This window comes from Nomascus leucogenys, chromosome 3, assembly GCF_006542625.1.
Source record: "Nomascus leucogenys isolate Asia chromosome 3, Asia_NLE_v1, whole genome shotgun sequence".
Lineage (NCBI taxonomy): Eukaryota > Metazoa > Chordata > Mammalia > Primates > Hylobatidae > Nomascus > Nomascus leucogenys.
The window spans coordinates 72,078,253-72,093,403 of NC_044383.1; the positions used below are offsets into that span (position 1 = coordinate 72,078,253).

Sequence of the window (15,151 nt, forward strand, 5' to 3'; positions counted from 1 at the left end):
AAGAAAAAAAAAATTTTTTTAATTTAAAAAGAAAAAGAAAGTTATGAGTACTCAAACTCTTTCACATTCATCTTTTTTTTTTTTTTTTTTTTTTGAGATGGAGTCTTGCTCTACCACCCAGGCTGGAGTGCAGTGGCACGATTTCTGCCCACCACAACCTCCGCCTCCTAGGTTCAAGTCATTCTCTGGCCTCAGCCTCCTGAGTAGCACCACCACACCTGGCTAATTTTTGTATTTTTAGTAGACATGGGTTTCACCATGTTGGCCAGGCTGGTCTCGAACTCCTGACCTCAAGTGAGCTGCCCACCTCAGCCTCCCAAAGTGCTGGGATTACAGTCATGAGCCACCATGCCCAACCCCATCCTTTTTTCAAACTATGTTGAAAGTAAAATTATTTTTACTTGTTATAAGATGAACACAGAGTAATTTTTAAATATATAATTTAAAATAATTCTCATATCTGAGGAACTATTCATATCAAAGGGCAAATAAACTAATAATTTCATTTAACTTCAAATCTTCCTACAGCATAATTTCCCAAAATGTTTTTTGATTAAAATAATTGGTACTATTTGGGGGGAAAAAATGGTTCCATGCTCAAATGAATTTGGGACATGCTAGGTTAAAGTTAAAGCTATTTCACTGCTGTAGGACTACCCAAAGCTTTTGGTGTACTCCTACCTATGGGAATTTCTACAAGGGGAATACAATAAACAAAAAATATGACCGTGAAACCTCTTCTGGTCATACGATCATGTATGTAGAGAGGTATTCTGCAGAACATACTTCAGAAACCACTGACAAAAAAGAATACCAAATGCAAATACAAGGAAAATCTCAGTTCCATGAACTAAGTACAGTGCATAGAAGTAGTTTTGTTAAAAAGAAACATTTTAGAGCTTGATCTTAGAGCATGAAAAGTCTCAAATGAGGATTCCACTCATTCACTCAGAAAAGATCCTGCAGGATGTGGTAAGAAGGAAAGGAGGAAAGGAAAGAAGGGAAAACATTTAATGAACAATATGCTATGTGCAAAATCATGACAGTAAAAAGGACAGAACATACATGAGAAGCAGCAAGCAGGTCATCCTGGCCAAAGCATAATATAGTGAAAGACAAGACTAGATCTAATATCTGACTAGATAGAAAAGGATTTAAATATACAGTTTAATGCTATGACAGTCACTAATTTTTTTTTTTTTAGTAGAAAGACAACATGAGACTTGTCATATCATAAAAGTAACCTTGTAGCAATATAAAGGATGGGCTAGAATAGGTCAAAACCATTGAAACCATTAAGGAGAAAAGGTGAAGAGAAATGAAAGATACTTCAGAGAAATAGATTATCATTCAAAACTGATTAAGAGGGTCAGCAGTAAAGTTAACTTTTAATTTTTAAAGGTTCTGAAGTTTTCACACATTATTAACAAACTACTGAAAGAGATTTCAGTTTAAGAGAATACTCTCGCATCAACTGTGAATATGTAAGTTAATTAATCAGTACTCATATTTAGATATTTCGGGTGAAAACTGGTGTATAAAAACAAAATTACTCAAACTGTAGTAGAAAACTGTATTACCTTTCTGTCTGGCTTTAACTATCACTTCTATATGCTTCATTGCTGCTTTTAATAGTTTCTTGGTTATAATAGATGGAATATCCACCTAGAAAAATTCAACATTAGAACTTTTAAAATAATTATCACTAAGTTACAACGGCAGATACACTACAATTATGATATTGGAATACATCTTAAAAATTAGAATTATTCAGAATCTTTCAAAAATAACACTTTATATTCCTGCATCATACTAACTGTAACATTAGGTAATTTTTTTACCCACAGTACTGAAAACTAATCTTAATATGTATACCTTAAATACTAAATCTTTCCCACAAAATAGTATCTTTATTCCTAGCTTCTTTACGTGTTCTTTGTATTAAATGCATTCAAGGAAAACTCCAGTAACTTATTATCCCTTTGATGCTGTAAATTTGTGATTAGTAAGAAATTAGTTGAAAATGAACTGCTTCATTCAGCTTATGAGATAAATCCTGGTTTGTTTTTTGGGTTTTTGTTGTTTTTTGAGACAGGGTCTCACGGCAGCTGCCCAGGCTGGAGAGCAGTGGCACCATCTCACTGCAGTCTCAGTCTCCCGGGCTCAGGTGATTCTCCCACCTCAGCCTCCCAGGTAGCTGGGAATACAGGCGCATGCCACCACGCCCAGCTAATTTTTTGTAGTTTTAGTAGAGACGGGGTTTCGCCATGTTGCCCAGGCTGGTCTCCAACACCTGGACTCAAGTAATCCACCCACCTCAGCCTCCCAACAGCCTCCCAAAGTGCTGGGATTAAAGGCATTAGCCACCATGCCCAGCATGAATCCTGGTTTCAAGATATATGGAAACACCCTATTTTAGAATAAGTTTCATCATTCCCCACCAAGATTTTTCAGCCTAAAGGCTAGAAGCTGCGGTGATCATGGTAGGTTAGTGAGGGAGGGCTGAGGGCTTATATGCACGCACAGAAAACAGGAAAAAAAAAAAAACTAAAAATAAATTATAAATAAATCAACAAAAAACATATTTATTAGACTTCACCACCATAAAACTTAATACATTATATATTCCTTTATCAAAGGCATGAGAAAATTCCATCACAACAGTGTTAATTTTTCAATTCTTTTTAAATTCCGCATTAAGGAACAAAATCCCAGGGTGATAAATCTAGTAAGTATGATGGATCATAAACCCCCAAATTTTAATGATTTGCTGATAAAACCCAGATCAAACACGTTCAGTAAGAGGGGATATTTTTGCTAGTATTATACCTCATTGAAAATAACATCACTCTTCATTTGCCCTTGGCCACTTGGTACTCGCTTACAAATTACTCTCATATTTATCAAATAAACAAGATGTTATAGTTTTCAAACATTTTGTAAAATCTTGTCTTCTGAGAATACTCAGTAAGATTTTTATTTGTAAGTTCCACTTTAGGGAATTCAGGTCAGAATTAAAATGGTAAAATAATGGGTTTGTCACTAAACTTTGATTTTTAAAAAATTGTAGACCCTAAATGATTCTTTGTTTTCATTATTCCCAAACTTCCAATTTACATTATGCAGGCAACAGAATCATGAACAGAACATTGTAGAAGGAATAAGATGACCAAGGCCTAATCTTTTGCCCATTAACATTTGCTAACACTTTGACAAAGTTAATACCTTTCTATAAAACGAATATAATAATGACCCATTTATCTTCCAGGATAGTGATACAGATAAAATAGGAGCCATAGTGTAATTCAGAAAATCAAAGAAAATATTTTGCGAATCATTTATCTGATAAAGGACATGTATCCATATAAATAACTTTTACAACTCAGTAATAAAAAAAAAAACCCAGTTAAAATGCAGGTAAGGAATTTGAATGGACATTTCTTCAAAGAAGGCAGACAAATGGCAAATAAGCATCAAAGTTCTCAACATTATTGGCATCAGGGATATGCAATTCAAAGCCACCATGGAATATCATGTCACATATACTAGGATGGTTAGAATAAAAGAGTGAGATTATAAATAGTTCTGGCAAGGATGTGGAGAAATTGAGATCCTCATATACTGCTGATGGGAATGTAAATGGTGGAGCCACTTTGGAAAATAGTCTGGCAGTTACTCAAAGTGTTAGACATAGAGTTACCATTTGATCCAGCAATTGTACTCCTATGTATATACCCAAGATAAATGAAAATATATATCCGACAAAAAAAAAACTTGCATACACATGCTAACAGGTACATGACAGACAAAAGGTAGAAATAATACAAATATCCATCAACTGATGAATGGATAAACAAAATGTAGTACATTCACACAGTGGAATATTAGCCATAAAGAGAATGAAATATTGATACATGCTACAACGTAACATGGATGAACCTTGAGAACATTATGCTGAGTAAAAGAAACCAGTCACAAAAGGCCACATATTGTATGATTCTATGTATATGAAATGTTCAGAATAGACATCCAAATCCATAGATATACAAAGTAGATTTGTGGTTGGCTATGGATGAAAGGATAGAAGAGGTGATGCTTATGGCTAGGGGGTACAAGGTCTCTTTCTGGGTGATGAAAATGTTCTAAAATTGACTATGGGGATGGTTGTACAACTGAATATGCTAAAAACCATCAAATCATATACTTCAAATGGGTGAATTACATGGTATGTAAATTGTATCTCAACAAAACTATTAACAAAATACATACATATATATCTATAAAACACTCCAAGTATGAGGTGCTATTAATTTAGAATCCACTAAGCTAGTCCAAAGCCTAACATAGGCCTGGCACAGTGGCTCACACCTGTAATCCCAGCACTTTGGGAGACCGGGGCGGGTGAATCACTTGAAGTCAGCAGTTCGAGACCAGGCTGGCCAACATAGTGAAACTCTGTCTCTACTAAAAATACAAAAATTAGCCAGGCATGGTGGCGGGCACCTGTAATCCTAGCTACTCCAGAGGCTGAGGCAGGAGAATCGCTTGAATCTGGGAGATGGAGATTGCAGTGAGCCGAGATGGCGCCACTGCACTCCAGCCTGGGTGATACAGGTAGACTCCATTAAAAAAAAAAAAAAAAAATGCTGGACACGGTGGCTCACATCTGTAATCCCAGCACTTTGGGAAGCTGAAGCAGGTGAATCATTTGAGGTCAGGAGTTCGAGACCAGCCTGGCCAACATGGTGAAACCCTGTCTCTACTAAAAATACAAAAAAAAATAGTGAGGCAGTAGTGGCACATGCCTGTAAGCCTGTAATCCCAGCTACTCGGGAGGCTGAGGTAGGAGAATCGCTTGTGCCTGGAAGGCAGAGGTTGCAGTGAGCTGAGATCACACCACTGCACTCCAGTCTGGGTGATAAAGTGAAACCCTGTCTCAAAAAAAAAAAAAAAAAAAGAAAAGGTTAACATAGAAGAATTGTTCAATTAACTAACGTTTATTAGCTAATTGTAATATGGCAATCAAAATTAATTTTGATAAATCAATTTTTACTTATTCCAAAGTATAATTTAAATGGTTTGTCATCAACCAATTGATATTTCTTACTCTTTCATTCCACTTAAATATTATGAGTCAATTACCCTAGACTGTCTGTTAAACAATGTGATGACTGTTTATCAACGATTTTCAAAAGTGATAAAAGCTACATGCAATAGAAAAAGACAAATATAAAGAAGTGCATGGAAAAAAAAATCAGCATCAGCCCACCACCACACTAAGAGTTAACAGTGAGAAGGAGGTGTATGTCCTTAATATATGTATTAACAAGCTTTAATATATGAACTTTGTTTTCAGAGTGGAAAAATACCACATATATTAGTTTCCAGCCTGTTCACTTGACTGTTTCTTTTTTCTTTTTTTTTTTTTTTTTCCTTTTTCTTTCCAACTTTTATGTTAGGTTCAGGAAGTACATGTGCAGGCTCATTACATGAGTAAATTGCATGTCATGGGGGTTTGGTGTACAAATTATTTTGTCACCCAAGTAATGAGCACAGTACCCACAAGTAGTTTTTTTGATCCTCATCCTCCTCCCACTCTCCACCCTCAAGTAGGTCACCACGTCTATTGCTTATGTCCACGTGTATCCAACGTTTAGCTCCTACTTATAAATGAGGACATGAAATATTTGATTTTATGTTCCTGTGTTAATTCACTTAGGACCAGCTACATCCATGTTGCTGCAAAGAACATGATTTCATTCTTTTTTATGGCTGCGTGGTATTCCATGGAGTATATGTACATTTTCTTTATCCAGTCCACTACTGCTGGGTATCTAGGTTGATTCCATGTCTACAATTTATATTCCTTTGAATTTTGTTCTAAGTTCTTTTAGAAATCTCCAAACTGCTTTCCACAGTGGCTGAACTCATTTGCATTCCCACCAGCAGCATATAAGCATCCCCTTTACTTGACTATTTAAGATAAATATTTTCCCTTGAAAATAAGTATTATTCTACAAAATGATTGTTCATGGCCGTGTAGAATTCTATAATTAGGATGTATTATATTTACTCAACTAACAATCTTAGTAGACATCAGTTTTTCTTTTCAGTTTTACTTTTTATAAATTATACTGCAATAAATCTTTGAACATACATTTTTTTTCTGTTTTTTTTTTTTTTTTTTTTTTTTTTGAGACAGAGTCTCGCTCTGTTGCCCAAGCACTTGAAGTGCAGTGGCGCAATCTCGGCTCACTGCACCCTCCACCGCCCAGGTTCAAGCAATTCTCCTGCCTCAGCCTCTCAAGTAGCTGGGATTACAGGTGCGCACGATTACACCAGGCTAATTTCTTTGTATTTTTAGTAGAGATGAGGTTTCACCATGTTGGCCAGGCTGATCTCGAACTCCCGACCTCCAGTGATCTGCCCGTCTCAGCCACCTCGGATTACAGGCATGAGCCATGGCACACGGCCTGGAGTATAGATTTTTTTAAGTCTTAATAAAGATTACCAAACTGCCCTCAAATGTGAGAATTATACCAATTTGAATTTGAACTTGTTTTCCATACATCATCATTACTAGATATTAACACTCTTTTTTACCTTTCCCAGTCTGATAAGTAAAAGAATAATATCTCATTAAAAACATATTTATTTGCTGTGAGACAACATACTTTCAAGTGTTCACTGGCCATTTTGTATCTTTTTTTGTGAACTACTGTACGTTTTTTGCATATCTTTTCTCTAGCAGTTGACTATATTGTTCATTTCTCAAATAGGTATAGAGTAATTTAACAAGATTAATCTTTATTTTATTACTAGTGGCAGAGATATTATATATTAACACATTCTCAATATGTTCAATATGTCAATACTGAACTGACAAAGCAGTAGAAAAGTGTGTGTGTCTACAGACAATATACTACAAATATATATAGCAATGATCCAAATATGCATAAAATACAGCTTGAGAAAAATATTTGTTTTTTTGTTTTTTTAAGATAGAGTTTCGCTCTTGTTGCCCAGGCTGGAATGCAATGGCACGATCTCAGCTCACTACAACCTCCACCTCCCAGGTTAAAGCAATTCTCCTGCCTCGGCCTCCTAAGTAGCTGGTATTACAGATGCTCGCCCCCATGCCTGGCTAATTTTTTGTATTTTTAGTAGAGATGGAGTTTCACCATGTTGGCCAGGCTGGTCTTGAACTCCAGACCTTGAGTGGTCCGCCCACCTAGGCCTCCCAAAGTGCTGGGATTACAGGCGTGAGCCACCGTGCCTGGCTAAGAAAAATATTTTTTAAAGTAGATCATAATCATTGCCATTTACCCAATAAATCCATCTAACTGGAACATGACTTTTTTCTTTTTTTATTATTATTATACTTTAAGTTCTAGGGTACATGTGCACAAAGTGCAGGTGTGTTACATACGTATACATGTGCCATGTTGGTGTGCTGCACCTGTTAACTCGTCATTTACATTAGGTTTATCTCCTAATGCTATTCCTTCCCCCTGCCCCAACCCCATGACAGGCCCCAGTGTGTGATGTTCCCCACCCTGTGTCCAAATGTTCTCATTCTTCAATTCCCACCTATGAGTGAGAACATGCAGTGTTTGGTTATCTGTCCTTGCAATAGTTTGCTGAGAATGATGGTTTCCAGCTTCATCCATGTCCCTACAAATGACATGAACTCATCCTTTTTTATGGCTGCATACTATTCCATGGTGTATATGTGCCACATTTTCGTAATCCAGTCTATCATTGATGGACATTTGGGTTGGTTCCAAGTCTTTACTATTGTGAATAGTGCCGCAATAAACATACGTGTGCATTTGTCTTTATAGCAGCATGATTTATAATCCTTTGGGTATATGCCCAGTAATGGGATGGCTGGGTCAAATGGTATTTCTAGTTCTAAATCCTTGAGGAATCGCCAAACTGTCTTGCACAATGGTTGAACTAGTTTACAGTCCCACCAACAGCGTAAAAGTGTTTCTATTTCTCCACATCCTCTCCAGCACCTGTTGTTGCCTGACTTTTTAATGATTGCCATTCTAACTGGTGTGAGATGGTACCTCATTGTGGTTTTGATTTGCATTTCTCTGATGGCCAGAACATGAATTTTTTCTATAGCTGTCTTTTCATTTCTAATTTCTACAAACCAAGATAACTTTCAAGCATTAAAATGAAAGAAAGCAAAACTCATCAATGGATCAAAAATTATTCACTAATTTTTTAACCTAAAAAAATGAAGACAAAACAAATACACATGGTATAGGAGAAAGTAAAAATAAGGTTTAAGGCCGGGCATGGTGGCTCACACCTGTAATCCTAGCACTTTGGGAGGCCGAGGTGGGTGGATCACAATGTCAGGAGATCGAGACCATCCTGGCTAACACAGTGAAACCCTGTCTCTACTAAAAATACAAAAAATTAGCCGGGCATGGTGGCACGCTCCTGTATTCCCAGCTACTCGAGAGGCTGAGGCAGGAGAATCACTTGAACCTGGGAGGCGGAGGTTGCAGTGAGCCAAGATCATGCCACTGCACTCCAGCCTGGGCGACAGAGCAAAACTCTGTCAAAAAAAAAAAAAAATGTTTAAAATAATCTCCTAAAAGATACACTTAGAAAGAGTAAGACCTAATATTTGATAGAACAGGGTGCGTATAGTCAAAAATTTAACTGTACATTTAAAAGTAACTAAAAGAGTATAATTGGATTGTTTGCAACACAAGTGATAAATGCTTGAGGGATAGATACCCCATTTTCCATGATGTGATTATTACTTACTACATGCCTGTATCAAAGTATCTCATGTACCCCACAAATATGTACACTTGCCATGTACTCACAAAAAAATTGTTTTAAATCTCTTTCATTAAATAATAAAGCCCGAAATTCCCAAATTTCTCATTAAAAATATATACCTTGTGAATCCTTCTTATTAAGACAGATGCAAAAAACCGTAATGTTATTCTCAGTTCATCAACAAAGGATTCATCATCTGTCACATCCCTTCAATAAGGAGAAAAACAAATATTCAGAAGTTCAGAGAAATACAGTTTCACCTTCTACAAACCAAGGGAAAATTTTCCTTTTTTCTGTTTGCTTAAGCTACTTTTCTTTTTTCATTTACAAATAATACATTTCATTGCAGAACAAAAGAAATGTACAAAAAATAAAACAAACATCTACCATAATTCTAGCATCAAGACATAATCACTATTAACTAAATTGTAACATATTTCCTTGCAGACATACATGACTACATAGTCTTATTTTTACAATACTGAGATCATGTTCTAAGCAACATCAAAGAAAATTCAAAGAAATAAAACAATGAATAATTTTGGAGGAGCAATAGAATTAATACAAAATTTTTAAATAGTTTAAAATACTTATAAAATAAATTCTAAAAGTTAAAACAAAAAAAGGTGTGCTCTATTTGAAAAAGAAATTAAATGAACTGAAACTCAGACATTTTGTAAAACAGAAATTCTGACAACCTTCAACTGAGGAGTTACTTTCATTTTCCTGATGTTTGGAGGGCCCTAGAATTAGAACACTTCCCTAATCAAAGGCAAGAAAAGAAAGAATGATGATATCTTGAACTCGAAGACAGTGTTGTTAACTTTCTTGGCAGAATAGGAAAGATAATTGTATCAACCATGCTTCCCGCTGTTAACCCTGAAGAAGGGGATATTACAGCATCAATAGCTACAACTGAGAAGAAAATATACTTTCACACTTAGAAATACAACTAGATTTTACGTCGAAAGTGTCGCAATGCAGAGATGGGAGAAAGTAAGGGAGTCTTCACAAAAGGATTCATTTTACAAAAGGCCTCACCATCAGCTTTAATTAAATGGCAAATGCCAGATATTTAAGGCAGAATCAAATGTAAATTTACATAGCTCTCCAGGAAAATATGGCATAGAAACGATATTAAATTTGTCTTAAACATTCTGGGTGAATTCAACTAGTAGCATTTTTTTTCTTTTAATTAGAAAATTCGGCCAGGCATGGTGGCTCACACCTATAATCCCAACACTTTGGGAGGCCGAGGTGGGTGCATCACTTGAAGTCAGGAGTTTGAGACCAGCCTGACCAACATGGGGAAACCCCATCTCTACTAAAAATACAAAAATTAGCCGAGCATAGTGGCGCAGGCCTGTAACCCCAGCTTCTTGGGAGGCTGAGGTGGGAGGACTGCTTGAACCTGGGAGGTGGAGGTTGCAGTGAGCTGAGGTCGTGCTACTGCACTCCAGCCTAGGCAACAGAGCAAGACTCCATCTCAAAGAAAAAAAAAAAAAAAAGAAAGAAAAGAAAATTCAAAATATACTGAATCAATATAAAATCAGGGTAGATGTCATTAAACATCATATGTATATGCCATGGAGGCACAAGTGTTCCAATATATATTAAACACATGATGCTTATTTAAGAAAATATGTATTTATTAAATGATATAAGTTGTATCTCTCTAATTTCAAAATAGAGTTCTGTCAAATCTAAAGTATTTTCTGTATCTTCAAAAGCACAAGGCCCTTGTATATACATGGCATACACCAAAAACAAAGGTGCTTGGGGAAAAAAAACCATTAATTCTCCAGGAAAAGTACTGAAGCTATCTTTCAATTTAATGAAATATGTGAATGCAGATTCCCCTCCAAAAGGTACAATTATTTCAAATGTGAAAACTGTATACAAAATTATTAAATCAGTAAATTTAGGAGTGATAAGGAATTCCACAAGTTACTTTTCTTTCAAAACACGGCCTAAGTTTTCTTCCTCTTTACTATCACCAAATTATTAACTGACTGATGCCTACATCAGCGGTTCTTAACTAGGGCCAATTATGCCTTCCAGGTCATATCTGGCAACCTCTGAAGACATTTTTATTGGTCACAACTGGTGGTAGAGATGTCTGCTACTAGTATCTAATGGGAGAGGCCAGGGGTGCTAATTATCGTGTAATGCAGAGTACTGACCCCACAAGAAATAATTATTTTGGCTAAAAGGTCAACAATGACAAAGTTGAGAAATCCTGGTCTACATGAAAAACATGTCATTAGCATGCTTAACTTAATAGTATTCACTGTATCAAAGAAAAAAGATCGTATAAAAGGAACATACCTGTACCACGGATAAACAAAGTTTTCCAACACTAATTCAAGAACCTGCATAAACAATTATTTTTTAAAGAAAAATAAAATTAATTAGTTTTTGGAAAATAAATGGTACTATTTGGTAACATGTAACATTACCACGAAACAATTTTATTATCACAAATAGTGACAGTAGGCTGGGAGCAGTGGCTCACACCTGTAATCCCAGCACTTTGGGAGGTCAAGGGAGGTGGATGGCAGGTGGATACCTCCTGGGTAACATGATGAAATCCTGTATCTACAAAAAATACAACAATAAGCTGGGTGTAGTCATGTGTACCTGTAGTCCCAGCTATTTGGGGGGCTGAGGCAGGAGTATCGCTTGAGCCTGAGAGGCAGAGGTTACAGTGAGCCAAGATGTTGCCACTGCACAGCAGCCTGGGCGACAGAGTGAGACTCTGTCTCAAAAAAACAAAAAACAAATAACGACAGTAATATAATACTTTCACATGACAAAATGTATATTTCAACCTTATGTGAATGAGGATCAAAGAAAACATATGAGAAAACACTTGGAAAATCATAAAAATTCCACAAATAGGAAAAGTTATTACTAGAATGACATGCACATATTTCTAAATATTCCCATAATCAAACAAAAAGTTAAATGAATTGTTCCTGACTCTGAAACTTAACTGAACCAAAACCGTGCTATGGAAAGAAACAGAGCAAGTTAGTCCCTTCCATTCCTAACTTTATAAGTCAGTATTTTCAGAATACAGTGAAGAAACAAGCAGCTAAGATTTATGTAAGGGGTCAAAATTAGGTATTAGTGGTTACCTTTGAAGGGAGTATAGTGGCTGGAGGGGAACACAAAGGGGAGTTCTGGGATGCTGGTAATGTTTTGTTTCCTGATCTGAATGCTGGTTACACAGATATGTTCGCTTTGAGAAATTTTACCTGTACACTCAAATCAGTACATAAGTTATATAAGTGAAAAAGTAACAAAACAAAATAAAACAAACCCTGGGTGTTAAATCTTCCATTTCCTGGATTTGGGTATAGCAGTATGTCATAATTTTTACAAGGAGTTGCAACATTGGGCAGTAACTTACAAATGCAGTAGGGAGGGAACAAAACGACATATCTAATCTAATGCTTCCAAAATCAGATCATATATTTTCTCTGGCAGCAATAATAAAGTTTGTGAATTCTCTAGTTTAAATATTAAGGGAACAATAATTTAGACGTTTTAGTACAAAAAGTAAGCATTGTTTATATGTGTTGGGAAATGAAAACACATATAAACAGGGATAACAATGAATAGGATAGAGAGAAGAGACTAGAACGAGTTATCGTTAAACATTTATTCTTCCTTTATTTCCCACATCCAGCCAATCACCAAGTCCTACTGATTTTATATCCTAAGTAGTGCTTTTCTTTTCTTTTTTTTTTTTTTTTTTTTTGAGGCGGAGTTTCGCTCTTGTTGCCTGGGCTGGAGTGCAATGGCGCAATCTTGGCTCACCTCAACCTCCGCCTCCCGGCTTCAAGCAATTCTGCCTCAGCCTCCCCAGTAGCTGGGATTATAGGTATGTGCCACCACAACCGGCTAATTTTGCATTTTTACTAGAGATGGGGTTTCTCCATGTTGGTCAGGCTGGTCTCGAACTCCCGACCTCAGGTGATCCGCCCACCTCGGCCTCCCAAAGTGCTGGGATTACAGGCGTGAGCCAACACACCTAGCGGGTACCCATTTTCTTACCCCTTATATTGCAGCAATGGCCTCTCAACTCCCTGCTTCCAAGCTCACTCCCCTCCATCCTAAATAGAGTTGCCAAAGTAACCTAAAACATACATTTGACCACATCATCCTCTTGCATGAAATCCTCAATATATCAAACCTGAATATATGAAAATAAGAAAGGTATAAATTGCACTGATTTTGAAGGGCACCTGCTGGCATGCAGCAGCTGCATCACTTCCTTTTCACTCCCAGTGTACCCTATGAGTCACATCTGAAAATTCAAGAAAATCACTGACTTCCAGAATCAATTAATGTAAGCTCCATCAGCATAGCCCTTAAAGTCATTTGATAGTCTCATTTCTAAAGGGCCATATAAAATCCTGATTAAGAACTTAACCAGACCTGAGTTTTTTATTGAGTTCTGTAATCAACCAAATATGAAACTTGAGAAAATTACTAAAATTCTAAATTCCATTTACCTTTGGTAAAATTATCAATAATAGTACCCACTTCATAGGTTATATGTAGATTACATGAAATAACGAATGAGCTTAGCACAATGCCTAATATACAGTAAGTAAATCATTAAATATTAGCTACTAGAATATTGTTTCTTCATTGCCCACATCCTCCCTCACATTTTACTCTCCAGTTTGCTGAACATCCCACCTTGTTTCAAGCCTCTCTTTCCTTTTGAAAGCTCTACTCAAATCCTGAAATACCCTTTCCCACACTATTAGTCTGGCAAACCTTTAGTTCTCCGATCTGATTGCCCTCTCAATAGTTATGAACTTCTCCTCTATACTAATTCTATATACCTTAATTTTTTTTCCATTATTGCCTGCATTAAATTATATTGTGATGACCTGTTTATATGCCTGCCTCCACTTCTAGACTAAAGTTCCTGGTAGAAAGGGACCATATCTTCTCTTTTAATCACTAGGGCCTAGCCCAGTTCCTACCTGTAAGATATCAAAATATGTTTTTAAATGTGAGAGCTAATAGTTACTGAGCACCAGTATGTGCCAGGTACTGGACCAAGGGTTTTATACAAGTCCTTTCATTTTTATGAATGAATGACATGTCAAAGACACAAATAATACTCTTGTTAGAAGTTTTCTTCAACAGACCTCAACTTGGCACTCTCCAACAGAAATATAATGTAAGTCACCCATTAATTTTAAATTTTCTAGTAGCTACATTTTTTACAAAGTAAAAAGAAACAGGTGAAATTAATTTTATATTTTATTTAACCCAACACATCCAAAATATTATCATTTCAACATGTAATCAATACAAAAAATGAGATACTTGGCCAGGCGCAGTGGCTGACTCCTATACTACCAACACTTTGGGAGGTCAAGGCAGGTGGATCACAAGGTCAGGAGTTCGAGACCAGCCTGACCAATATGGTGAAACCCTGTCTCTACTAAAAATACAAAAATTAGCTGGGCATGGTGGTGTGCGCTTGTAGTCCCAGCTACTTGGGAGGCTGAGGCAAAAGAATCGTTTGAACCCGGGAGGCGGAGGTTGCAGTGAGCCAAGATTATGCCCTTGCACTCCAGCCTGGGTGACAGAGCGAGACTCCATCTCAAAAAAAAAAAAAAAAAGAAACTTTACATTCCTTTTTTCTAAGTCTTTTCTTAAGAAATCTTCAAAATCCACTATATATTTTATACACAGAACACATGTCAACTTGGACTAGCACACTTCAAGTGTTTATTAATAGCCACATGTGGCTAGGAGCTACCATATTAGACAGAAGTCTTAAATCAGGGTATCTTGAAGATGAAAAAGGCCTTAGAGGCCCGGCACAGTGGCTCACATCTGTAAACCCAGCACTTTGGGAGGCCGACGTAGGTGGATCACGAGGTCAGGAGATCAAGACTACATTCTGGCTAACACGTGAAACCCCATCTCTACTAAAAAGACAAAAGAAAAAAAATTAGCCAGGTGTGGTGGTGCACGCCTGCAGTCCCAGCTACTTGGGAGGCTGAGGCAGGAGAATCGCTTGAACCTGGGAGGCAGAGGTTGCAGTGAGGTGAGATCGTGCCACCGCACTCCGGCCTGGGTGATGGAGCAAGACTCCATCTCAAAAAAAAAAAAAAGGCCTTAGAGAAGCAAAGAAAAAAATGCGAAATTTTAATGGGCTTTTATGCAGGATACAAAATGGGATAAAGAACAATTAAGCGGGATTCAGATGCTATTCTTCAACTAATTAGCATCCAATTTAATTCAATACACTTTGACCAGCTACCAACAATATACGTGACCTGATACTTGGTGCTAGGAACAAATG

General features: G+C 36.8%; 1 protein-coding gene across 4 annotated transcripts in view; it reads right to left on the reverse strand.

Moving 5' to 3' along the window:
* The window catches only part of SNX14 (sorting nexin 14), an 87,489-nt gene that overhangs the window by 54,258 nt on the left and 18,080 nt on the right, over nt 1-15,151 (reverse strand). For all 4 annotated transcript variants that reach the window (XM_030809444.1, XM_030809443.1, XM_030809445.1 and 1 more), the window contains exons 5-7: nt 11,137-11,180; nt 8,928-9,015; nt 1,581-1,665 (exon numbers count right to left, since the gene is read on the reverse strand). In XM_030809444.1, coding sequence (XP_030665304.1) covers nt 1,581-1,665; nt 8,928-9,015; nt 11,137-11,180 — 217 coding nt within the window. The remainder of the gene's footprint in view (nt 1-1,580; nt 1,666-8,927; nt 9,016-11,136; nt 11,181-15,151) is intronic.